This window comes from Podarcis filfolensis (assembly GCF_964270895.1).
Source record: "Podarcis filfolensis genome assembly, chromosome: 10".
Taxonomy (NCBI): domain Eukaryota; kingdom Metazoa; phylum Chordata; class Lepidosauria; order Squamata; family Lacertidae; genus Podarcis; species Podarcis filfolensis.
Genome location: NC_139612.1, coordinates 26,701,120 through 26,728,904, shown reverse-complemented (window position 1 = coordinate 26,728,904; position 27,785 = coordinate 26,701,120). Strand labels below are relative to the sequence as shown.

The 27,785-nt window shown below is 40.0% G+C and overlaps 1 protein-coding gene across 4 annotated transcripts in view; it reads left to right on the top strand.

The window, feature by feature from the left end:
• The window catches only part of ADAMTS20 (ADAM metallopeptidase with thrombospondin type 1 motif 20), a 94,028-nt gene that overhangs the window by 44,316 nt on the left and 21,927 nt on the right, over positions 1-27,785 (top strand). For all 4 annotated transcript variants that reach the window (XM_083574297.1, XM_083574296.1, XM_083574299.1 and 1 more), the window contains exons 12-28: positions 3,966-4,111; positions 5,565-5,746; positions 5,843-5,979; positions 6,837-6,954; positions 7,689-7,784; positions 8,087-8,253; positions 8,359-8,488; positions 9,921-10,047; positions 10,369-10,579; positions 10,870-11,034; positions 11,635-11,799; positions 12,254-12,376; positions 12,489-12,596; positions 13,395-13,559; positions 13,808-14,098; positions 15,196-15,357; positions 16,225-16,401. In XM_083574297.1, the coding sequence (XP_083430423.1) occupies positions 3,966-4,111; positions 5,565-5,746; positions 5,843-5,979; positions 6,837-6,954; positions 7,689-7,784; positions 8,087-8,253; positions 8,359-8,488; positions 9,921-10,047; positions 10,369-10,579; positions 10,870-11,034; positions 11,635-11,799; positions 12,254-12,376; positions 12,489-12,596; positions 13,395-13,559; positions 13,808-14,098; positions 15,196-15,357; positions 16,225-16,401 (2,670 nt within the window). The remainder of the gene's footprint in view (positions 1-3,965; positions 4,112-5,564; positions 5,747-5,842; positions 5,980-6,836; positions 6,955-7,688; positions 7,785-8,086; positions 8,254-8,358; positions 8,489-9,920; positions 10,048-10,368; positions 10,580-10,869; positions 11,035-11,634; positions 11,800-12,253; positions 12,377-12,488; positions 12,597-13,394; positions 13,560-13,807; positions 14,099-15,195; positions 15,358-16,224; positions 16,402-27,785) is intronic.

The window sequence follows — 27,785 nt, the reverse complement described above, 5'->3', positions numbered from 1 at the left end:
CTGTCCTTCACCTCCAGTGCAGCAAGCCTGTCGTGTTCATTCAAAACAACGGCACACACCCTTTCCGCGGTCAAATCGTTCGCGGGGAGGGAACCCAGCTGACTGGCAACGGTTTTGTAAGTCCGATTTAAGCTGTTAATCATCATGAAGCAAAACACTTCCTCCTGCAGACGGAAATTGCGTTCCACCATCTGTTGGCGCAGATATTTCATTTCCGTCAGGTGCGCTTGAACATCTCCATCAGGCGCAAGCCTCAGATTGGTCAGCTTCTCAAAATACAACAACGCTGAAGAGCCAGCATCTCTCTGGTGTGTTCTACGCAGCGTTTCCCAAATCTCACGCGCATATTCCAAATCCTGAATATGCACAAGTTGATCATCCGAGACACACAGAATTATAGCCGTCCTGGCCTTCACATTCTGTGATTCCCAACCTCTGGTTGGTGCTTGAGGGATGGGGTTCTCAATCACCCCAAAAATCCTCTGATTCTGCAGCAGGGCCTTCATCTTTACAGACCAAGATGAATAATTGTCATTAGTCAGGGGAGGCGGGTAAGGCAAGGCTTCCCCCTTCTTGGGATCCATTTTGAATCCAAGTCTCAGCTCTCCACTCTCGAGCTAGTAAAATCCCAAAAGCTCCTTTTGAGCTGTCTTTCTGCCTGTCTCTCAGGCAGGCAATCTCCAAGCTGTCTCAAAGTCAAAACAACTTTCGCTTTCCCGGCTCTGACTGAGCCAGCCCCAGGTGTCAGTAGTTTTCCACTGCCCTGACTGTCGTTGCTTAGCAACTGTGCATACCTCTCATCCTTATCTCGCCGCAAGAATTTCTGGTATGCAAGCCTTTACTCTCAGAGCTGTTTTTTTTTTCAAACGCAGCTCTCGTGAACCAGAGAATAAATCAATCTGCATTCACACTTTTAGCCCGATATTCAGCATACCTTTTTGGGGCTCCGTTGCTTGGAAAACACCCCCTCTTGGGGCCAGCCGTCTGTTCAGCTTCTGGCTGCAATTGCAGACGTTATCTTCTTTCCTTGGTGCAGAGGATGGCACACGATCCATCAACCTCTCACCTCTCATGCTGATTCCCATGGATCAGATAACCAGCAGCTTCTGCTACCATATGTTGATATCAAGCCTTGTCATTCAGAGGCATTTGGCACTCTCCAGGTGCCCGGCTTGATTCCTTGTTGGCCTCCCCCGTCAGCGACTCCCGGCAAGACAAGGCGAGGTCTTTATCGGCCGATCCTTCTTCAAACGTGAGAAGAACACAGCCACTCCTCCTCCCTCACTCCCTGCCATCCCCAGGGAGGGGAAAGAGACAGACAGAAATGTATTTACATGCCTTTATTTCTGTCTTTCCTCAGTGCAGAGAACAACATGTCTGCACCCTCTGATACCCAGCTGCAGAGTGAGAATTACTCCACCCATGTACTTCCAGTACAGGGTCATGTGACACTCTGAGCTAACATCCGGTGCTCAGTGCACATAATAGACTGTCCCTTGTTCCCACGGTACAGTCCCAAAACATCAACATCCTGTTTGGCTTTCCAGCCATCTGGAGCACTCAGTAGCATTGCTCCTTTTTCGTAACAGAGACATGTGACATAAGAGTCCTTACACTGGGTAATCAGACCAAAGACCTATTTCGTCCAGCATCTTCTTTCTCACAGTGGCCAACCAGGTGCCAATGGGAAGCCCACAATAGCCCTCTCATTCTGTTGTTGTCCCAGTGAATGAATGTCTTTGAACACCAGTAGCCTTTGGTACGTGGAGGCATCAACTAGATTTCAGAGACATCCTATTCCTATAGCATCCTATTCCTATATTCCTATTCCTATAGTCTACAGCCCTCACGAGTGGCAGTCGTTAGCAGCGTTATATTCCAGGGACAAGTACAGTGGTACCTCGGGTTACATACGCTTCAGGTTACACACTCCGCTAACCCAGAAATAGTGCTTCAGGTTAAGAACTTTGCTTCAGGATAAGAACAGAAATCGGGCTCTGGCGGCGTGACGGCAGCAGGAGGCCCCATTAGCTAAAGTGGTGCTTCAGGTTAAGAACAGTTTCAGGTTAAGAACGGACCTCCGGAACGAATTAAGTACTTAACCCTAGGTACCACTGTACAGGGGCTTATCTCCAGCTGATCTCAGCAACAAAAATGGTTGGAGTGACTGTGGAAATATTTTCTCTAAGCTCAGGCTGTCCCTATATCTTGCTGTGTTCTGAGGTGCATGGCTAGAATAGAGGGATGGTTTCTCTAAGGAGTTGCGGCAGTTGGCAGAGTGGGAAAGCAATTGCTGTGTTAAAGCCACTGACCTAATCGCCAAGGGGGGGAAATCCCATTGCCCTTTCCTTGTATCCAGAGCAGACAGTGGCTGATTTATGACTGGAATTTACTGTGGGAAGTACATAGTTGTTCTCACAGTAGTTAACATTTCATAAAGTATTTTCCTGTGAAATACACTAAACAAACCTAAAATCGGGGTACTTGCTTCAGTAATGCCCTGTTGCAAAAGGCATTATTATCACAACTTTAATTATCAGTGGAGATGGCTCTTCTTACCCTTTAATTTGGACTCCTATCTTTGCATTTGTGCTCATGGATTACAAGTCTTGCGTGCATTGCTTGATATATAAATAATAAAATAAGTATATCTGAAGCACAAGCACTGCTAGGTTGAAGAAAAACTGCATGACACGAACATCTGGGATAGGTCTGGTGTGTAATTTTTCTACTGTGACTTCATTTTGTTTCTTCTGTAGAGATGCTGCACAGCATAAAAAAACCTGATACATCTTTATTGAATAAGCTATTAAATCCCAGATGTTAACATGGGCTTATTCCAGTTCTATGGAAGTGGCCATATTAGTACAACATTTCTAGGTTTAACTTCAAACATTCCAGAATCGTCTTTCCAGGCAAATATAAAACTAACTCCACTTTTATTTCATGTGCTACACAGTTCGCTCTCAGGTATCATGCCATATTATCCTGTCCACTCTCTTAAGATCAGAAGGTGAGGCCCCTCTCTGTGTCCTGTTGGTTTCTACAGCCACAGCAGGCGCTCTAACTTTCTAATGGTTTGACTTTACCCCCAATGGCACACTCTTGCATTGTCTCTGAAGAAAACTTGATGCCAACAACCAAAAGTTGAAACAAGTTGGGGTAAGGGGGGAATATTCTCAGTGGCTGCAGCTAGACTATCAGTTGGGGCCATACTAGCTGTAGACCAGCTACAGCTGGAGGTCACCATGTTGGCACCCCTGATTAAAGGTACCTTATTTGCCCTCTGCCTGGACTGGCATGGTTGCATAAGGCCTCCATCGTCTACTCACATGCTATGGGTAGATTGTGTGGCTGCACACCATACTGAAAATAAACCCCTTAATTTGGAATGAAAGCAGGAAATCTATCCTGTCTGAGTGGAAAATGAAAAAGTTTCTACAAGTGCTATGAAAACAGCTGGTTTTCTTATTGTCCCATGTTTCATAGGAACAAATCCATTGTGCATAAACACTAGTTTTACACACATAAACTCCTTTAGTCTGTTGCATATTGGAGGCCCATCTTATTGCACATGTTTTAGGTTTGCTTTCTATTCTGATCAGCATAATTGGGGTTCATGCTTATTTCTTTGCACAGTGTATGTGTAAAAATATCAGCTGCCAGATTTTCTGATGTTCTGAATGAAAGATACTAGGAGCAGATTGCTTTTGAATTGCTAGACATCTCATTTAAATGCATAAAAGAAAGCTTAGATGCTGAACTTTCCAGATTCCTGAATTGTTAATAGTATTTTGAAAGTAAAGTTTGTTAAATAGTGTTTAAATGACACAGTAATCTTCTAACACCAATTTAATTTTCTTTGATATCAATTCCAGTTCTCCTATTTGATTATCAGAGTCTGTGCACACTGAATTAGTTTTTTTCTAATTTTGATGATTTTGTTATGTTTGTTAATTGAACAGCATTGCCGGCATGGGATTTGTGTAAGCAAAGAAAAGGAAAAGCTCCCTGTAGATGGAGAATGGGGATCCTGGGGACCCTACAGTTCATGTACCAGGACATGTGGAGGTGGCATCAAAAGCGCAACCAGACTGTGTAATCGGCCAGAGTATGTGTTTTGTTCTTCATTTTAAATATATGTCCATTGAGACTTTGTTTACTCTGCTTAGTCCTCTGAAAGCAATAATAAATTAATAGCAGGTTTCCATAGCATATCAGATAATGACATACTGTTTAGCCTTTCCATTATCACTTACTTGAAACCACCTACTTTACCTGGAAGGAATTGCTACTTGCCACATGTGAACAGGTGAGTGGTGGACCGCAAAGCTTGTTTTCAACCCCTTAGGCCACACAACAGATGCTATTAATCTGGAACCCAATTTTATTGTTCTGTTTAGTTAGATGCAGGCAGGCATGGCTGTTTGCCTCTGAGTTCTTAAAAACACATGACTATACTTTGGTAAAAGGTAAAGGTGACTATGGGATGAGGCACTCATCTTAGTTTAGGCCGAGGGAGCTGGCATTTGTTCGCAGACAGCTTTTCAGGTCATGTGGCCAGCATGACTAAGCCGCTTCTGGCACAACGGGACACCGTGACGAGTGCCAGAGCGTATGAAAACGCTGTTTACCTTCCCACCGCAGCGGTACCTGTTTATCTACTCGCACTGGTATGCTTTCGAACTGCTATACTTTGAATCGTCTATCAAGAGTAGCATGCCTGTTTGAGCTCTTAAAGACACATTACTATACTTGGATCATAATTTCAATGTGTCTTTTGAAATTTAAAGGCAGAAATTATGAATAGTGCATTACTCAAAACCAAATGAAGCATAAGCTATCTTTATTGTATATATTATAATAGTTGGTTTGTTTAATCCTGGCATTTTGGCAGTGGATAGTGAAGCCTTAGAATAATGTGGTGGGGTTTGTAAAAATGCATGCTTATGCAATGATGACATTTTATATTTAATTCCCATTCACTTTGCAATTGTATTCCCACCATGATGCACATTACAGCTGTTAAGTTGTGTTAAATATTCATGCTTGCAATGTGTTTTATTACCTATTGAAAGCTGCTCTGGAGATTTTTAATTGAAAGGCTGTGTGTGTGTATTCAAATAAACAAAAATCACAGCAGTGTAGTTTAGTTCTGAAAATATTGTTTATAGTGTTGTGATAGAAGTCTGTTAAAGCTATGCAATGGTAGCCATCACCTTAAGAACTTAAGAAGATCCTGCTGAGTCTGGCCAATGGCCCATCTAGTCCAGCATCCTGTTTTCACATTGGCCAACCATATACCTGTAGGAAACCCACAAGGAGGACCTGAGCACAAGAGCAGTCTTCCTCCCTGTCATTTCAAGCAACTGGTATTCAGAAGCATCATTACCTCTGCAGGCGAAGCCTAGCCATTGATAGCCTTCTCCTTCATGAATTTGTCCAATCGTCTTTTAAAGCCATCCATGTTATTTAGATTAAATCAGTAAGATCTGTTTGGAAAGTTTGTTTTGAATATGACTGACTGACTCTGTTTAACATGCTTGCAATGCAATTTTCATTAGACCGAAACATGGAGGACAATACTGCGTTGGCCGCAGGATGAAATTTCGATCCTGTAATACTGATTCATGTCCCAAAGGCAGAAAAGATTTTCGGGAGCAGCAGTGCTCCGAGTTTGATGGTAAACATTTCAACATCAACGGGCTAACATCTACCGTGCGTTGGCTTCCAAAATACACTGGCAGTAAGTAATGAGAAACTTCCTCTTTAAACTAAAGATTCATTTGCGTAAAATTTCACATGTGACAAAAAACATACTTGGCTTTTTTTGTCCCAACAGTTTCTACGAAGGATCGCTGTAAGCTTTTTTGCCGTGTTTCTGGCACAACATCCTACTATCAACTGAAAGACAGAGTTGTTGATGGTACTCCATGTGGAACGGACACTCATGATATATGTGTGCAAGGCTTATGCAGGGTAATTGAGTTCACTAAAACAACACAAATCTTTTTGGAAACTGTTTGAGAGCAGCAAGGAGTTTTGTGGTGCCTTAAAGTCCTAACATATTTATTACGGCATAAGCTTTCATGAACTATAGCAGATGTCATATGTGTGCATTGTTGGGAGGTGGAGTTGTAAACAGCGAGAGGTCAGAGGGAAATGAAAGATAGAGAAGTACAAATAGTGCTAAAAACAGTGGTCATTAGAAAACAAACACCCAACCTAGTTGGAGTTGATAAAACTGACATCCTGAAATTGGTATTGTGAACTGTTGCCCACAGAATCAAGTTCATAGGGAGCTTCCAGATCACACACACAAACATACATGTACAGCAATGTCCATATGATGTTGTCATCATAAAAATGCCAGTCCACACACTTTTCATATTAAACCTGAATTTTCCCTGAGCATGGAAAATCTAATTAATAAACAAAAAACCATTTGCAGACAGATGATGTGTGTGATGACACGTTGGTGGGTGTTTTTTATTGCCACAACCCCGTTTCTGATTGTTCGTCCCCTGAGCACAACCTCTCCATTTGTTTCGAACACGCTCCTAGACACAATCCAGCACACCTATGCTTTTCATATTTTTTTGTTGTAACACACTTGAATTAGAAGTATGGTTTTGGTGTGCTCGTTTGTTTGGAAATCTTCTTTTATAGACTAGTAAAGCTAGTCATTGTTGCAACACAGCACCAAATGCATTACTGATTATGAGAATTATTACTTGCAAGGTGTGAGGAATGAGAGGTTAAAATGAGCAATTTGAATTACCTGTAAATTGAATGCTGTTGCATGTACTTAAAAACATTTTGACATGTTTCCATAGCAAGCAGGCTGTGATCATGTGTTAAACTCTAAGGCAAGGCGAGATAAATGTGGAATCTGTGGTGGTGATGATTCTTCATGTAGAACTCTTGCAGGAACTTTCAATAGCGCTCATTATGGTATGTTTCTTGATATCCATCTATCTATTTACATATTTAATTGCATATGACACTGGCTTTCATATGCCAAACAGATTCTCAAGTTTGATTTTGTGTGTGTGCAGTCAGCTGTGTTTTTCCAGTAGTGAATTCAAACAATTCAAAATTAAAATAATAAATATTGGCATTAAATCATTTTTTCTGCATTCCACAATGCTGTCCACTATGCCAGACATATTTTCCTTTCAAAAAAGGCTGTAATTTCAAACCCCTATATTATAATCTTTTTTATTTCTAACATCAATTTCATTTCATTCCCAAACCCAGCTACAGAAACGAAAGCTGTTGGAGTGTTATGAGCAAGTTTAGCATAGTGCCACATATTTTAATGATTTAAATCAGTAGTTCGAAACTTTTTTCAGACCTGGGGCCCACCTTTAACCCAAACATGCATTACCAATGCTGTGTTTTTACTTGTGAGATACATAATTTTCTTTTTCTTATTTTGTCTTTGTTGTTATGGCCTGTGATTAAGATAATTAATAAACAAAGCAATATTATATAGGGAATAAATTGTTTCTGTTGCTCCTTGGAAGTGATGATCTAGCAGTAACTTGTTATTCTGGCAGGGAACAAAAACAAACAAATCAAAAAGCTGCTTTAATTTCTCTTCAGGTTTATCACTTCTCTTGGGAAGTTTATTGTTTACAAGCATAATCTTTCATAGGATTAATTTAAGTTTAATTATATTCTAGGCTATAACATTGTAGTAAAAATTCCCATAGGAGCAACAAACCTTGACATACATCAGCACAGCTATTCAGGGAAGCCAGAAGACGACAACTATCTTGGTAAGTGTTTCAGATATCTGTTACTGGCTTTATTCCCTATGAGAAATCCAACAGCCCTAAGACGCTCTTGAACACCTTTGCATAATATTACTATATGAGCTGACTCAGTGGTATTTTACCATATTCAGTGGTATTTTACCACTGCAGGGTTCAGATTAATTATTACAATTAATTGAATCTTGGAATTTATTTTAATGTCCCATATCGTAATTCCCTAGCAATAATTAAATCATTACCAATGTGCAAGATGCATGTAAGTAAAGATGCACTAATGGTGATTGTTTCTGTTAATGTTGTTATAGCATTATCCAACACTCAGGGGCATTTTTTCCTGAATGGAAATTTTGTTGTGAGCTTGTCTAAAAAAGAAATCAGTATGTACGGAACTAATTTTGAGTACAGTGGGTCAAACAACACAGTGGAGCGAATAAACAGCACTGGCCAGCTGGAAGAGGAGATTCTTTTGCAGGTGAATCTTCAATATGTTAATTAATAGTACGCATTTGCATTTTTTTATGCACCAGGAGTGAGGAAAAATTCATTGAAAAACAGTTTTTAAAACATCTTTGTTTAGGTGTTGTGCGTAGGGAATTTATACAACCCCGACATTCGCTACTCATTCAATGTTCCTGTAGAAGAAGGCCAGGATCTGTTTATATGGGACCCCTATGGGCTTTGGCAGGACTGCAGCAAAATGTGTCAAGGTATTGTCGTTTCCTTGGTTGATGTGATTTTTAAGATATTTCAAAATTTCTTGTCATTAACCTGCTATAAATTATATTTATTTCTCTTTCACCTTGCTGTGGTTTGATCATGGAAATGTGTGTGAAACATAGTTTTGTGTAGGTCGCAACTTGGTAGACCGTCTTCATAATTTTCATAAGATTCACTGTTTAAAAGCAAGGAAATTCTGACTTTAAAAACTTTGGAACAATGAAAACATGATCGGAAATGATGCTCCTACTAGAATGGGGACAAGTAAAAGAGGATGCCTTCACCCTTGTGTGGCTTCCTTTTATTACATATACAAGACAGCAACACAATTCCCCTGACAGTATGTAGACTGATATGGCTAAATTGACCCAACACCCCCCCCCCCCACCATACACAAACAGAACTCTTTGTGATCCACTGAATGCAACCAACAGTGCTCTGGGTTTCCCAACCTCTCCACCACCAACCAAAACAAACCAAACAGACAAACAGACAAATAAAGAACCTCCAGACACAAAAGTTTGAAATAACATTATCCCCCACCTTCTTTCTCCCCCTCTCACTCACCAATTCTTTCCTCCCAACCTCACAATGCTTAACACAGCAATGTCTCACCCCAAATGTAACTGGCCTGTAGAAAAGATCTTATGAATTGAAAACAGAGATGTTGTATGTACCCTTGTTATCCATGAGAATCTTTCAATAAAAACAAATTTTAAAAAATAAAAATAAATAAATGACATTTCTAGTTCAGTATACCAAGAAGCTTAGGGAAAAGCTCCCATCTTTATGAAATGTCCATGCAAGAAAATTTGCATTTTGTGAATGCTGTCCTGTTCATAACTAAGTTGCAAATTATATGTACGATCCCTGTGTTTTGATGTTATGCTAAACTACTAGTGTGGCAGGAATAGACCTGAGTTGAGCCTCTCACTTTCACACTTCTCCCTTCCTCCTCAAGGCAAGACTGCAAAGAGATGGGCAGCTTTCACTGGTTTTAATTAACTGCAGTTTAGTAAGTAATTCAGTCCTAAAATGTGGTTGATGTTAACCAATATTTGTTTAAACACAACAGCTTCATAACTCACAGGTTGGTGTCTGTTTCAAACAAACCATAGGTAAGATTAACCACATATTGGGCTCAAATAATATGACAGGCTGTGTTTAATTCAAATGGAGGTGAAAACTTCTGAATCAAACTCCTCATGGCTACCTCATTTTTATCAGTGCTGAGTCTCCTCCCTGATGTTGGAGACTGTCAGCTCTCTGAAGTGAACAAGGAAGGTAGATGGGGACGGGAACTAAAACGTTTATTGCAAATTTTGATGAGATTAAGCTTTGATGAGATTAAAGCCTGAAATAAAATCTACTTTCATCCTGTATAAATCTCATCTTTAACTTTTTCTAAATCTTTTATTTAAGGTCTTCACAGGAGGAAGGTTACATGCATACGAAGGAGTGATCATTTGGTGGTCTCTGACCAAAGATGTGAGCATATAACCCGTCCCACAGCCGTAACAGAACAGTGTAATACAGAATGTGAATTAAGGTATAAACATTTATCAAATTGTATGACTAGATGAACGTTAACTCAAACTGTTACATATTCTGGATTTCCTTTTGTGACTTTGAAGTGTGTGTTCCACAAACTCATTTAATTCACTGTGTTTGGATTTTTTTAATATGATTTCCTTAAGTGTTTAAAAAATTCCTTGAGTTGTTGTTTCTTGCATTGAACGATTACAAATAATAAAAAAGTAAGCTTAATGTTTGTTTGTTTGCTCCCCATTCTATTTGAAGACCGTCATAATTTAGGTTACCTTTACACACTAAAACATATTTAGTTTTATATAATAGTTTATACTTATAGGTGGCATAACACTGGCAAAAGTGAGTGTTCAACTCGGTGTGGCCCGGGGTTTCGATCTTTAGACATCCACTGTATGAAGTACTCTGTTTCAAAGGGACTGAGTGTTCCAGTGGATGATAAATACTGTGCTGATCAACAGAAACCACCAATCCGAGAACCCTGTCATGGAGACTGTCTTCTAACAAGCTGGCATTTCACAGGATGGTCCGAGGTACAGATCTAGAACCTTCCTATGATTCGCTTTTGCATTAACAAGTGTCCTGTAGCCTTACTGTATTTTCTGATAAGCAACAGAAAGCTCCATTCGTGTGTAAACCACCGGCCGTTTTCGAACATAAGAATTTTTTTTAAGCATTCAACAGTTTATAACAACCGCAGAACAAGATGCTAAATCTTTTCCAGCCCAAAGCATGCATTGATGTACATCTGTGCTTCTATTCCTTAACACACACTTGTTTATTTTATAATAATACGTTTCTTGTCTTTTCTCGATTAAACCAGTGTTCGAGGAGTTGTGGACGAGGTGCGAGAACCAGAGAAGCTTTTTGTATGAACAACTTTGGCCGCCGGCTGGCAGATAGAGAGTGCCATGAACTTCCAAAGATTATTACGGAGAGCTGCAACGAGTTCTTGTGCCCCAGCTGGACCACTAGTGATTGGAGCGAGGTAATGTGTGCAGATTGACTTCACTGTTGTGAAGCCATTAAGCCCTTTCCACCCGGTGCTAAGGATACTCAGAATGCCAATGGGTCTCTTATTGCCAGAGATTCCTGGTGAACTGCGCTTTTAGGCTGAGTTTGGAGTTCTTATCATCCTAGGATCCCTTCTCAACTTAAATTCCTTTTGCCCAAACTCATTACTTAGCCCAGCTCCCACTCCTCATTTAAAATCAATATATTTCATAATTCTGTGGGCTGGACAGTACATTTTGGGCTGCCATGGATGGGAGCAAAGCTTGACTCACATTTAGAAGTGGCAGTGGCAGGCACCCACCTCTAAAACAGCTGTCAGACACCTGGCAGGGAGTGGCATGGTAGGTTTGCTGATTTTTGTGCTTTTAACATAGGTTTAACATGCTGTTAGTGTGAGGAACTTATAGCGGGTGATAATAAAAGTTAGGATTTTTCTTTTTACTTATGCAGATTTTATTACTTTGTTTGTTACTTCCAAGAGCCTTGTTGGAGGAGGAGATGTAATATAAAAGCTGCATGAATCAATCGACAAATAACACTCAAATCCTTTTACCATCTCTGATACTCTGCCTAGTGTCCTGTGACTTGTGGGAAGGGAATGAGGCATCGACAAGTATGGTGTCAACTGAATGACGAACAGCTGGAAAACATTTTCTGCGATCCAAACTCTATGCCACATCCAGTGACAGCATGTGAACTTAATGAATGTGCAGCTTGGCAAGTGGGACCCTGGGGAGCAGTGAGTACATAGAAGTCCTTACATAATATTATTTTCAAGCATTTCACCACTAAAATGCTTCTTCTTAAACCATTTCTGTGAAGACAGGGGGACAGGTACACTGAGGTTAACGATGCTCCAAAAAATCTTTATTACAGCCTAAGTCTTTGTACATGGCCTAAGAATATTTGATGAAAGACTTTGAGGATCAGGTGGAGAACTTGACCAATAGGCAATGGAGGAACTTATGGGAAAATAGAATATATATATATATAGAGAGAGAAACAGGAGATAGAGAGCTCTAAAGGCAAGAGCTAGAACCTTCAAATTCATTCAAAGCAGTATAGGAATCCATTGTAGAAATTTAAGAAGAGGAATACATGGTTAGCAACAGTTGGAACTGAAGAATTTTCCATTTATCTCTGTGGATCCTAAGTCTAATCTGTTCTATCTTTATGGAATTGTTTGTGTTTAGTGCTCTGTTACATGTGGGCATGGATATCAAGTGCGTGCAGTCAAATGTGTTGCTGGCATTTATGGAACTATTTTGGACGATAACAGAGAGTGCAGCACTGCAACTCGTCCAAGAGACAGCCAAGTAAGCAAAACAAGTATTTAGAGAAAGTGCTGTGAAAAAATAACAAGTAAGTGAGTTTTATTCTACCCTACCAGCCATCTCATGTTTCCAAAATGTACTTTGTCACCTTTAGGAATGTGAAATGGCTTCTTGTCCAGAGACCATCAAGCTGTGGCCAACATCACTTCCTGTGATCCAGACTGATAAAGCGGCTCAGTGGAGATATGGATCATGGACTCCAGTGAGTGATGTTGCAATGGTGCAATCAAACATGCATTTTCCTTCTTTATTTCACAAGTACTTAAACTTCTCCATTTCAAAATGTTATTCTATAAGTAAACTGGGATAAGGATAAGATCTTAAGAATTGTCTTCTCTTGATATGAAAAAGAGATGAAAAACTCCTGCATCGCTTTTCGGCAAATTAATTTAGCCCATTTGTTTTGCAATGTTTATAGTACAACATTATGCATTTGTTCGCTGGTCTTATCTCTTGTTTCAAATTGTGCACCATGCATAGGACACCTTGTCCCCAGGAGCAGAATAATGGGTAGGCAGACTAGTTGTGGGTTAAAAAACAACAACAGGCTGCAATTTACAGCAAGAACATGGGGTTGACTTGGCATGGGGCAAGGATCAGTAATAGAACAGCCCACCTGCTGTCCGAGTAAGATGGGTCGTCCTGGTCAGGGTCCTTTGTTCCGGTTGGGGTTCAAGCAAGGCCACTATAAGAAGTCTTGTTGTGCAGGATGGCTTACCTTGACAGCTGCAGGGCTAGGGAGTCAAGTGCTAACAAATGGCACCATAATGAAAATAATCTAGGTAAACTGCCAACTACACAGTGACATTCTTGACTTCATTGAATATTTGGCAGTATTTGACCATAGGCGCCCAGCTGACTAGCATGCCATCCCTAACTAAGGAACATACCCTAGCTACACTTAATATCTTAGGGAAGGAGAGGTTTCTTGACTCTGGGTCCTGAGTATGTTCCTGTTTGGTTAGAATGGTACAATTCTGGTTTTGGTCTGTCTTTGCAGTGTTCCGCATCTTGTGGGAAGGGGAACCGCGCTCGTTACGTAAGCTGCCGGGATGGTCATGGCAGAGTAGCAGAAGAATCATTTTGTGCACATTTGCCACGACCCGAAGAACTTTCAAGCTGCTTTAGTCCCTGTGGTGTTTGGCAATCTGGAAGCTGGTCACCTGTAAATATTACTCTTTTTCCCATTTTGTTTTTTATTTTCCTATTTTATATTAGAACGCCAGTGTACACCTAGGTAGAAAGACTTCCTATGTTTAATTTCTGATGAGGCATGCGTAGAGTTGCTTTGGCCCTTGTTCCACAAATGTAGATAATTGTTAATTGCAATTTTTTTAAATAATTGTTAATCATTGGTTATCACTTTTTCCTGTTACGTTGTGTCACATAAATGTTGGGTTAATTTTTGGTCAGTGCACAGTTACATGTGGTAATGGAATAGTAACAAGGCAAGTTGTCTGTGTCAACCACCATCAACAAATTGATGAGAATTACTGTGATCCCGAAGGCCACCCTGCAAAAGAACAAGAATGTAACATGCCACCCTGCCAGCCAGTTTATCACCACAATCCGGATACACGTGAACATCCAAACCACCAGGATTATCCTCCAATACACAAGGTCCATGATTCACATGACAATGTAAACTCAAGGAATCACCACTCTCCTCAAGGAAACCAGTGGAGAACAGGACCATGGGGAGCAGTAAGTAAATCATTGTCTGTGTACATTTTTCTGCAAACATTTGATGATGATGATGATGATGATGATGATGATGATGATGATTACCCCACCCATCTGGCTGGGTTTCCCCAGCCACTCTGGGCAGCTCCCAACAGAAAAAAAGGTGATAAAATATCAAACAGGGCTGCCTTCATATATCTTCTAAACGTCAGATAGTTGTTTATTTCCTTGACATCTGATGGGAGGGTGTTCCACAGGGCAGGCACCACTACCGAGAAGGCCCTCTGCCTGGTTCCCTGTAACCCCACTTCTTACCGTGAGGGAACCGCAAGAAGGCCCTCGGAGCTGGACCTCAGTGTCCAGGCTGAACGATGGGGGTGGAGACGCTCTTTCAGCTATACTGGGCCGAGGCCGTTTAGGGCCTTAAAGGTGAACAGATCTTGCTGCTGTTCACTTTTTCCATCCTGTAGGTCCCTGATCCAGAGGTGTCCACATGCAAACTGTCAACACATATACTGTAATCTTCCTTACATGTTTCCCTTCCCTCACTGAACACAACTATATATAACCCTGATGTTATATTTTAGGTGCAAACAAGGTTCTCCTTCCTTGCTCTAAACTGAAGGATGGCATAGTGTGAAAATACAGTCTTCCAGAGAGGAGATTGCAGCCACTTTGCTCCTCCTCTAGACCTGCTGCTGCGGTGCAGCTGTGAGCTAAGCCATGGTTGTACTTTGTGTGCTGTCTGAACCCAAGCTTGTACTTTGTCTACTCCATACAAACCACAAACTGTAAGCCAAGAGCAAGCCTTTGTTGCAGCTCCTGGTTTGTCTGAAGCACCACAAACCTCATGCCTGAATTCAGGTGGCACACTTAGCCAATAATAATAAGTTTTTATTTGTATCCCGCCCTCCCCTACTGGAGCTGGGCTCAGAGCGGCTCACAGCCACCACAGCAGATGCAGGACCAAAGATGGAGCAAAGGGACTGTGATCTCATTTCCTCGACCCAACACACCTGTGTGTATGCACTGAGTTTTGTGCTAAGTGTGAACTGGATCATTGTCTTCTTTTGGTATTCACACAACTAGGGCAGCATATTGTGTTTATTGCCTCCTAGTGCTCAAGTACTTGTGCTGGTGGATTTCACCGCCGGGTCGTGGTGTGCCAAGATGAGGAAGGAAGAAGTGCTAGCTTCTGTGATGAAGCACTGAAACCACCTGACTCCAGCCATTGCGATTCTGGTCCCTGTCCAAGATGGAACTATGGGGACTGGGGAGAAGTAAGATGATTAGACTCCATTTGGTTAAAAAAGAGTATTTATTTCTATTAATGCTTTCTAACTTACTATTTGATGTTAGACAAATTCCACGCAGCATTATGAACCCAGCAATATAACATTTGTTACCAATTTAGTCCATTTTCTAGACAAACCCAGCCCTGGTTCACAAGTAGGGAATGAGAATGAGGCTGACTTGCAGATGTTTTAGCATAGTAAAGAAACATTAATTTCTGTTGTATTTTTAACAGTGGATATTCCATCTCATTTCCAATAATCCACCCCCCTTATCTTCTTCTGTTTTCACCTGTCATTTTGTGTCATTCTTCTCAAATATCTATGTCTTCTTTATTGGACGCCTTTTCTACAGGTATATAAAACAGGCTGCAACTCACTACACTTGCTGGGAGTAAACCCATTAGACCCATATAGGCTTCCTCTTTTAGCTAGTTCTTTTTTGAAAAAGCATTCTATGGTAATACTCATAGTAGTTGTTCTTAGACTGTTGGGCTAGGACCTGGGGAACCAGGGTTTACATTTCCACTCACCCATGAAGTGACCTTGGATCAATCACCTTGTATCAGCCTAACCAACGTAAACACGTAAGAACAACGTTAATATAGCTATTTTCCTTACAAAAAAAACACCAGTTCTAGATAACCAGGCAGTATACACATTTATGTAAAAGAAATGGCTACACCAGTTTTGTTTTCCTCATATGGAAAGGATAATCCCAATAAATGCCACACAAAGCTGATTGGAATAAGGAATACACATGTCTTTGATAATTAAAATTATGAGCAATAAACTACAGGCTCTTCTTGATAACAGTGCCATTCATGAAAATGCTGATCTGTATTTAACTTCCAGTGTACTCAGACATGTGGCGATGGAATAAAGACACGACTGGTGATCTGTCAGCTTGCAAATGGCCAAGTGCTGAATGATCAAAACTGTGAACTGTTAGAGAAACCACCTGAAAGAGCACAGTGCGACATACATGCGTGTCCTGTTGAAGTTTCATGGCATCGTGGACCATGGAAATCGGTACGGTAGTATTCACTATCATATTTATTTTACTTTCTTCCTTTCCCCTTTGCCTTTTTGTTTATTAAGTAGAAGTTTTGTTTAAATACAAGAAGAACAGTGCATTCAGTATGCATTTTGTATATGTAGTTTGCTACTTGGTGTAAACCCCTGTAACTGCTGCATTGCTACAAGCCTTGGAAGTGGCTAGTCAATGGTGGCAATTTCAGTGACTCTAATAGAAGTCAAGTTGATTCTTTGTACACTCTAGGGTGTGGGAACAAACATGTAGGTTTCTGATCATCAAGAGTGACTAAGCTTTTTGTTACTAACTGGTTTTGAAGACAACGAAAAGGGGGACTTGTTTAAAAGTCAGCGTAAAAGTCTATAATGTTTTCTACATATTTATTTTTGTACATAGAAAATAATGAACACTCTTTGTTGTGCATATAGCTGGCTTGCCTTATATTCAGTAATGTATACCATGCCATCCATACAGTGTGTGATAAAGACTCATATTTGCTGGCTACAGAAATATGTATAATACTGCATTGTGTATAAAATACAACAGCTTTCATTTTATGGTTCAGATAGATTTTGATTTGAAGTTATAAGCACTAGTCTGCACATGTCTAGGGATTGTGTCCCCGTCTCTCCCCCCCCCCCCGTCTCATTTGTGTGTGAGTAAGGATATTTAAAGTATCTATTCCTGGTTTGTACAGACTGCAGTTGCCGGAGTTCAGATGAAATGGGGAAAAAATGGTTTAGAACAAACCAATGAGATTTAAGTCTCCTCCCTTCACACACAAAGGGGAGAGCAACAAGGCATGTTTTATTGTTGTGTTTGAACAAGATCACACCTTGGTTATACCAAAAACATACATAGCTATTGCCATTGATGCTTTCACAAGTGCCATTTCCCCCCAAAAAATGTGAATTATCCAGCCAAAGTTAAGCAGTTTATGGGCTTATCCATGCTTACCACACAGGTTTGCACTTTCCCAGTCTGTGCCCAAGTGCTATTTTCCCTCAGGAAAACCCAATCTTTACCACTGAATTGGAGCAAACAGCACTTCAGGTTTTCTGCAGATTGCCATTTGCTCCGATTCAATGGTAAAGAGCAGGTTTTCGTGGAGAAAGTGCTGGGGCAAGAAACAAAAGCGCTCAGACACAGACTTGGAAAGTTCAGACCTGTGCGGAGCTAAGGTAAGCATGGATGAGCCCTAAGTAGGTTGTAGTTAAAGATGCTTGAGTCATGTTCTTAGTATAATCACAATACTATTATTTTGGGAGTAGAATTGGATAGTGGGAGTTACTGGATAACAGAATAACACTGATTAGTCTAGCTAAGCAGATCGTGCTGGAAAACTCACTGCATTTATTAGAAGCCTCTGGTTTTATTAAGAACAATTTTGCAAGCAAAATTGTTCAGCGTTCTCTTTGACTATGTCAATATCTATAAGGTTAATACTATAATATCCATTTGCAGTGATTTTTCTTCCGCTGTTTCGAAGTCAATTTTATAAACAAACATTTTATATGCCGAAAAATATTTAAGTAATTCTTAAAACCTTTTCATGCTGCAAATAGAACTTTCAATCTAGAGCATACTGAACATTCAGCACCAGAATATTTTGCGAGGCATTTCCATGCTTAAATTGCACTCATTACAATTGTAAAATTAAACTCTGGCTGAATTCTCTCCATTTGAATTCAGTGGTGCTAAAGATGTGTCTGGATCATACCTCGTAATATTTATTTTCCTTAATGACTCTCTGAAATGGTAAAAACTAATGATGTTGGAACTAATGCATGAATATGCCAGTAACCCAATTAGCGAGGCATGGATTCTAGAACATAAATGAAAATAAGATCAAGACATGGCAAAGCCGCCAGTACTGGAAAGAATAATAGTTTTACTCAGTTAAAAGTAAATGCAATAGAAAATTATTTAGGCTCTAAGTTTATTAGATAGAATATGTGAAGCTACTTTTGTCTTCATTTGTAGCTCCAATACCATCTCATGTGAATGGAAGTAACCAACCAACTTGGTGAAGCTGTGAACTTTTGTATTTACTCCTAGATGGGTTTCTGTTCTCTCTCATAAAGCTTTATAAGTGAACTGACATTTTTATCCTAAATGTATTAATTCAGCAGTACATTGGGCTGGATCCAGAGCAAGTTCATTGCATTTGGGCTCCATTGAAATCAGTGGGAAGTTAGTCATGATTGCTGAGAGCCAGTGTGGTGTAGTGGTTAAGAGCGATAGACTCGTAATCTGCTGAACTGGGTTCGCGTCTCCGCTCCTCCACATGCAGCTGCTGGGTGACCTTGGGCTAGTCACACTTCTCTGAAGTCTCTCAGCCCCACTCACCTCACAGAGTGTTTGTTGTGGGGGAGGAAGGGAAAGGAGAATGTTAGCCGCTTTGAGACTCCTTTGGGTAGTGATAAAGCGGGATATCAAATCCAAACTCTCCCTCCTCCTGATATTTCTCATTGTTGTCAGTGGGGTCCAAGTGCAACTAACTTGCTCAGGGTGCAACTAATTCTGTTTATTGAAATTATGTACAAATAAGATTTATTGTGCAGTTTTTAGCTTCCTTTTATTTTGTAGATCAAGATGCAGTAGATATTATCAATCCTCTTCTGTGTTTATATATTTCAACCCCTTTCACCATTAAGTCATTGGCCACCATCTGTTCTTGGCTTCAGTAGTCCTTGGAGTCAGATGAAGTATATATAAGTAAAAGAATATTTATTTGACCCGTGTTAATGTAAAGATGGAATTTTCTGTCATAAAAGTGCCTCCACTCACTTATTATAGTGCCTGAAAGTATTTATATTTTTAATAGTCTTTTATATTAAAAGGGAAGTCAGGATCTTGCTTTCAAAACCATCTACATACTTCTTCCTCTGCTGCTGAATATTGTCAAGCGTCAGAATACCTCATTGCTGATATTTGTCCAATGCTTTGTTTACTAACTTCAGTCTTACTATATGCTGATTTTTTTTTAATGCTTTGGGAGAAAAGAATGATCTGCCAATGTCTGACATAATTCATACAATGAAATCAAAAGACTCTAAACACTTGACACTCCATCCAGCGCATAATTGTGTTGAAAAAGGAGAACAAAATAGACATTTCTAAAATTCTCAAACAAGTTTAATGTGTTGATTGTATTGTTGTTGTTGTTATTGTTGTTTTAAAATGTCCATGTTAATGTTCTATTACCTTGTAGTTAACAGAATAAAATAATAAATAATAATTTATGTCTGATAATTTAATTTAATTATATGGATACTACTTGGTGTCTATGCAAAATAATTGCTTTTTGATTTAATTGTTGTGTCACCTGTCCTTCGTGGCTTCATAATTGTCAATAATTAAATGTGCTTTTATTAATTCATCCTTTGTTTTTGGATTGCTGTTTGGAATTAACCATTGATGTGGAAGTGTTTTATATGACAATAAATGTGCTATTCTTCAGTGCCAGTGCTTTCATAGGGGAATAATTGTTGCAACACCCTTAAATAATTAAAGATTGAAATACTGCAGAGTTTGTCATGGCCTTTATGTGTGGACTTATATTATCTATTATCAAAAATATACTCTGAACCAGGAAGACACTTAGTGCTTGGTGGAATCTAAGTATATTCCTTTCCGTATCAGAAAGAAAAATGCCTCAGGTAGGAGGAAATCATTCCATAACTACTAAAGTTTGAATTTTTTAACCAATGTGATCTAAAACAAATACTATTTCAATATGACTGTGACAATATGACTGTCCCAGCTCATGCCAAACTAGTAGTTCGAAAACATACCAGCACAAGTAGATAAACAGGTAAGGTGGCGGGAAGGTAAACGGCATTTCTGTGCGCTCTGGTTTCCATCACGGTGTTCTGTTGCACCAGAAGCGGTTTAGTCATGCTGGCCACATGACCCGGAAAGCTGTCTGTGGACAAATGCCGGCTCCCTCAGCCTGAAAGCAAGATGAGCGCCACAACCCCATAGTCGCCTTTGACTGGACTTAAACGTCCAGGGGTCCTTTACTGTTTAGACATCTCAAGTAGTAGATTTTGGGTGTCATGAAAGACAAAAAATACAAATTGTTAGCTATTTAATGTGTAATTAATGTCATTGACCACAAGGGAAGGGGAAAGGTGAGATTTTTCTGCCTTTGGCACTGAAGTAATTATATTAACAGCTAATACGGACTAAATATGCACACTAATTATGGTGTCCTTTGGCCACATTGTTATGTCACAAGTAACCAGGGTTGCTGGTGTACCATGGTTTATTGTGTGCAGACACACTATTTGCTTACTCCAGCTTCGTTCCTCCTCTGACACAATCGGGAGAACCAAACTAGGAAGCCACAATCAAGCTTGGCTTCTTGTTATAACCAAACCCAGGGTTGTGCAAGCCATGATTGCTTGTCAGCCTTAAACCATGATTTGTTCCTGACTTACAAACCCTGTCTTGTTAGAGTGCAACGTGCCTTGATCTTAGGTTTGGATGTAATGGGAGGTTGAGCACAACCATGTCTTACTTTGTTTCTCTACTCATTCCTGGGAAGGAATGAAGCAGGAGTGATAAACTAGGAAGCTGCTTATTCGCAACAATCCACCATAAGCCAGCAGTCCTGGCTTATTGTTACACGTGAACTCTGTTTTGTAGAGATGGGTGTGTGTGTGCATCTGTTTATTTATTTAGAGCAGCCAAAAAAGGCTTCCAGAGCAGGTTACATGAAATCAAAGCAAGACACTCCCTACCTGCAGGCTTACATTCAAATAAATAATTTAAAATGCAACACACAAAGGAAAAGGAACAAGGAGGAAAGAGGAAAATAAAACTCGAAACTCAGGCACCAGTTTGTAGACAATTGTTCAAGCAGGCACAGTTGAGAGGCAGGAGGTCCCTAGTGGAGCTGGGACTCCAGAAAAGCGGATGCAATGAACCCTGCTTCCTATCTTTCCCACTGAGGCAGCCTGATGAAATGGCTTCGCCCAGATGACAGCTGAAGGGAGAGGAGGCCTGATGGAGCTGGCCTGTCGCAGCAGAGCTGATGGAGTGAGCTCTGCTTCTTGAGTTTTGTTTGGTGCCTGCAGATCTTCCTGGATCCTGAGGTTGTTTCCACCAAGTTCATAATACAGGCGTTGGGGGATCTGTGAAACGACATGGTTTGAGTTGTAGCTCATTCTTTTGCAGCATCCCAAACCATATTTTACCCTGTTTGGGGAAGAACGAAGAGCTAACCTGAAGAGGTATGTACAAAATGAGCTGCTTTTAAGTTGCTTAGCTATAATAAGTTGTTAAGCCGTTTTCCCTACAACAATTTTTAAAATACATTTTGCTAGATCGTTCAACGGCTGCAAATATGAGCTGCCTTAGTTTGGAAAGTACTTCTGTTCATGCAGAACAATCACTATACTTCCCACAGTAGGCATTTGTGACCCCCAAACTGTGTGTATGGTACTCTTATGTACATAAATGACATGAAACCAAAGGAGTTGAACAGATTCATGGGGAATATGTCTATCAGTGGCTACCTGCATGTTCAGAGGAAGAATGCTTTTGAATACCAATTTCTGGGAGGAAGCAGCAGGGGCCGGCTTTTCCCCTCCTGTCTCGCTTGTGGTTTTGCAAAATTGTGCCTTTCCTGAGATCAGGCAGGGCTATTTTTATGTTCTTAAATCCTAAATTTCATCTGCCTTAATTGGGTATTCCTCAGTGAAAACAGAATGTCTCAATCTATTTTGTTTTTGTGGTTCCTGAAACACATGAATCAGTCAATCAAACTGTACGTGTTCCAATCTGCTCCTTTAAAAGTTGCATCAGTTCCGCATGGAAATTCAATGAAACCCACTTTTTCTGCCACACACAGCTATTTGTTCTCTAGCAGGACTCTTGTCAAGCAAGAGGTTATTCAAACGTATCCTCTTCGACCATTTTATTGATATTTTTTGCTTCAATATTAACGTTTCATTGTTATCATCAAATATATGTAATTACATTAAGTAATATAATGTGGTTAGAGAATATCATTAATTCTCTTAATAAGCTCCTAAAGATATATTAAATAATATGATGTAATTTACTAATGTCATCAGTCCTATTCATGATTCATGATTCTAATGCTGTCCCTACTGAAATGTTCTTTTTTTAAAAAATTATTTAATCGTTTTTTCAATACCACAGTAACACTAATAATACAATTTAACAATTCAGATTTGAGTACTGATATACCTATAACTACACCCTTTTAACAATATTTCCCCACCTCTCCCCCCCACTTCCCCCCACTTTCTGCCTTATCGCTTAAGTATTCCTTCCAGATTTCTTCATATTTATCCATTCTTAATTTGCGTCGATATGCAATTCGTTCGTATGTAACTAGTCTGTCCATATTGTCAATCCATGCTGAAATGTTCTTGATTTACACAGCAGATCCCTCTGCCATTCACCATGCTTAACCTAGACCCAACACACAGCAAATGGGTCCCTGCGTTCGCTCCTGTGCATGCCCAACAGTTGCAGGTACATTGTAAAAGTACATCTGTCTCAATATTGTTGGCATAATAGTTTTCTTACGTTTGAAAAGGAACGTGCTGAAATATTCTTTGGTTCTTCTGTGATCTTTTAGCAAATTATTCGTACTTTCCTCTTTGTGTGTGAATTCTTTTGTTGCTGTTGACAGAATCATTCCAGCCATCATCTTTGTCAGTGTTCTTTCCCTAATGTGACTTTCATCTTGTGATAAATGCATGCATTCCTCATTTCTGAAGCAGGTGGGTGGAGGGATTGATAGTTACAGCTAAACATTTTGGATGGTGTTTTAGGGTGGTTCAAGATGTTCCCTGAAAATCTCATTCTCTCATGCTAGTTTAGTGTGCCTACATAGCCTCATCAGCTGTTGAACTTTTTTCTTTCTGAAAGAGAAGTAGCTTAGGTATCTTGTTAGTAATAATGGCATCATCACATGTCAGTCAGGTGTTGCTACATAGCAACACCACTGAAACCAAATGATATCAGTTCAGAGTGAAGGCAATGCGTCCTGAACATTACTCCGAATTAGCTTGTTGGTTCTCAGTGATAATCTCATGTGACCAAATCTGGTTATGCGGGAACTCACTTGTTTCTATGGGAAAATAACTAGTTTAAAGAGAAATAGCGCTGCAGAAATAGATAAACAGATCTCCAAAGATACACCAGACAATCCAGCGCTACACCATCCAACTGACAAGTAATGCGGAATGAAACCTAAAGGGAAATAGGAGTACAGCTATGCAGCTATGCTTAAAACACTTTGCCTCTTTTTGAGCCTTCCAGAAGGATGTTGGAAAGGGGTCCTCGTTTTTGTAGGGCTTCAAAGTCATTGTTTTGGTTTAGCTTCAATAGATACCCAATTATTATAATCATTACTTCATAAGGTGCACTTCAGTATACTGGCAAAGGGTATATCCAGTAAAGGATTATATCTGAACAGCGATGTAATGCATAGATGGGATGCGGGTGGCGCTGTGGTCTAAACCACTGAGCCTCTTGGGCTTGCCAATCAGAAGGTTGGCGGTTCAAATCCCCGTGATGGGGTGAGCTCCCATTGCTCTTTCCCAGCTCCTGCCAACTTAGCAGTTTGAAAGCAGGTCAGTGCAAGTAGATAAATAGGTACCGCTGTGGTGGCATTTCCATGCACTCTGATTTCCATCATGGTATTCCATTGCACCAGAAGCAGTTTAGTCATGCTGGCCACATGACCCGGAAAGCTGTCTGTGGACAAACGCCGGCTCCCTCGGCCTAAAGCAAGATGAGAGCAGCAACCCCATAGTCACCTTTGACTGGACTTAACCATCCAGGGGTCCTTTACCTTTTTACCTTTCTTATAATGCACACTTGTGTGTAGTGTATATGGGAAGACATTTGTGATTATGCATACAGTAACCATATATCAAGCTGTTTTAAAACTTTGCCATTTTACCAGCTGATGATAATATTTTAATGGCACCTGTACTTGAAATAATGACTGGCCTTCAAATTGTGAAGTAGGGAGGAAATTTATTGATAGCTGATCCCACCACATGAGTAAATGAAAAATTAAGTGTGTGTGTGTGTGTGTGAGAGAGAGAGAGAGAGAGAGAGATTTTCTGATTCTCGGATGGTAATCAGATGCCACAGCAAAGACCCCTGTTAAGGCAAAAGCAAAAATAATAGTTCCTTCTGTTGTAACGGGTTTGTGTGTATGTCTTTTTTATTATTTTAAAAAAGCACATTAAACTGCATGAAATGTTGATATATCTGTGGAGTTGGGGGAAAGCGTGTATTGATAGTAAATATTGAATAAGTAATTTTAAACTTTTATGCAGTGTGAAAATCAGTTTATATAGAGACACGCTTACATATTGTTCAATAATAATTGAATCTTGGAAGCATTATAATGTTTCCTTTTTCCAGTATGTAGTTTAATCCTGGGGGGGGGGGGGGACACATAGCTGAGAAGAGTAGACCAACATGACCTCCTGAAATGCTCCTGCACAATATACTATTGAATTATCTTTATAGTTTGAAATCTGATGTTCATTTTTAAATCAATGTATTTATTTATAAGCATCCTATACATACAAAAATATCTATATAAACAGTCAGGCAATTTAAGAGCTGAAGACAATATATACTAAAGTCATTGTTATTCCTGGTATAAACAATTAGCAATACAATAAAGATTTTCTCTTAATATTCCACAATAATCAAATTGTTACAATATTCAGTAATTACCAAAAAGACCTATACTTCATAAATAGTTGAGAACACATTCTATTGAATTGAATTCACATTCTATTCTTTACAAAGCTAATTTTTTAAGCACAAAGGTGCAACTCTATCCATGATCGCTGCTGTATAATGCAGACAGATGAGTTATTTTCAGTTTTAAAATATGGGTGTGTTCCTTGCTTGGTGGCAAACTATTGGTCCTGCAGTCCATTTGAATTTAGCACACCTAGTCAGAATCATAATTCTGAAATTGTTGTTGTTGCTGCTGTTATATCTTACCCTCCCTTCACGCAAAAGTCCCAGGGTGGGTTGCAACAATTTCAAATACAACATTAAAAACAGTTTTTTAAAAAAGTTACAATCTCAAAATAAGGTCTTAAAAATATGTATCTCAGGTATCAAAGGTCACGGTAAAGAGGTGAGTCTTTAGCATTTGCTGAAAGCCATTAAGTGACATTTCCAGATGTGTCTCTGTTTTGAAATAGAGATCTAAATGGACCCTGGTATCTGGCCACTGCACTTTTGAGCAGTTGACATTTCTGAGTCATCTTCAAAGCCAGTTGCATGTAGAGCGCATTGCAGTAGTCCAATCTGGTAGTGTCCAGAGCATGGAGTACAGTGTCCAAGTCATTTCTGTCCAAAAGGGGCCAGAGCTTGGCAAACCAATGAGACTGGAGGAAAAGCACTCCTAGTCACTGAGGCCACCTGAGCCTCTGGTGACAGTGCTGAATTCAGGAGACACCCCTGGACCTGCACCTTGCCGGGGGAGTGCAACCCCATCCAGAATGAGCTGTTTCCCCACTTCCCAGGCATGAGAACTTGCGGCACATGACATCTTTGTCTTTTCAAAGATTCAGCTTTAAGGTATTGACTCCCCTCCACCTAATATGCCAATAACTGTCCTGATAATTAGATGGAAGTGCTTCGTTGTGCCTGAAGACGATTGATGGATTGATATAATATTTAAGCACTTCTTTGTGGAGGGTTGCAAGAGGGTGGTGTTTCGAGGAGAGAGGGTTAAAGTGGGATGTGGAAAATATGAAAACAACAAGGAGAGGCAGGACTGAGATTTGGAGATATGCTTCAGAGGTCCAGACTATGGGGAGCCCCGAAAAATCAATAATTACAATTTGGATTATAATTTGGTCTTTTTTTGTTTTTGTTTTTTGTTTAATTGGATTATGATTGGATATGTTTTTTATCGGAAAATCAATAAAAGTGATTTAAAAAAAAAAAGGAGAGAGGGAATGTGCTGTTGTTGCCAGAGAAACTGGGCTGATACTTCTCATCTTGATCCAATCCGACACAGTTGCAGCCGAATGAGGCTGAAGATGTTTTTGGATGCACAACCAAACGCTGATGTCACTAATTCACAACACGTTTCTTTTCCCCCATCCGAATATTTAATTTCATTCACATTCCACCACATTTAGCCACACACAGCAACGTGCCACTAGAGTTGGACTGGGGACGAAGCCTGGGTGTGCAGGGCTAAATAGGCAATGTAACCTCTTGCACGGCACAGCAAGGCAAGAATATTAGAAGCGCATCTCCACTGCTCAAAGGGATGGTTTCATTATCCGTTAGTGATCCGCCTAATCTCATTGGCTGTGTCAGACTGCAGTCATGGAATCAGAACTGTTGAGTTGGAAGGGACCCTAAGAGGTTCTCTGTGTAATCCCTAACTGGTTGGGATCATTCATTGAAGAAGAATCACTGCAGATGGATCTGAAGCAACAATATTATTGGGGCTAGGAAAACCTGAAAGGCTACTGTGATGGGTGTGGGGGTTTTTCGAAGGTTTCTCTTGCCTCTTGAAAGCTCAAGCTTGAGTGTAAAAAATTCCTCACTAAGGCAAAGGAAAGAGGGGATAAAGATGGTGCAAAAAGGAAGAAGAGGAACTATAGCTGGGGAAGGAGGGTGGGGATACAAATGGTGAATGGCTTCATGAAATTTCACAGGCCTTGTCACCTCAATTTCTTCCAGTACAGTTTATTGCAGAACATCCCAACTATTCAGGATTCTGCAATCAACTGTGTCTTGAGGTGTCTGAATGTGAATATTACACCTGTATCATATGAATTCATTTGTATTCCAGCGGCTGCATTTGATTGATCTCCCTTGAATGTTATTTTTTAAAGGAAAAGGGGATTTAGCAGACAAAGCCCAGTTACCAGAGAAGCATACAGACTTTGAACAATACTAATCAAATCCAGCTTTTGCCCTTTGATGTGTTAATATTTTTAAAAGAATCTGCCATACAGCAGATGTTAGTTTAGTCCAGTTGAGATAAGTAATATAATCTTAGCATAAATAAGAGATCATTCAGCTTCAATTTAGTCGGTATATTTGATTCTTCAAATTATGGCGAATGGTTTCTGCATGCTACGTCCAATGCAAGTATTTTGTATAAATCATCAAATGAATAAGATTTAAGACTGAAATCTTGTACACTCTTACCTGGCAGTAAGTCCCATTGACAATGATAAGACTTATGCTGGAGTGGTGATGTAGAGATGATTGTGATGATTGTGCTGCATATCTTCTAACAGTATAATTGCAAAAATGTTCGAAGAGAAATAAAATGGTTAGGAAAAACAGAGCGGTGGGGGGCACTTTTGTAGAAAGTGTGTGCATC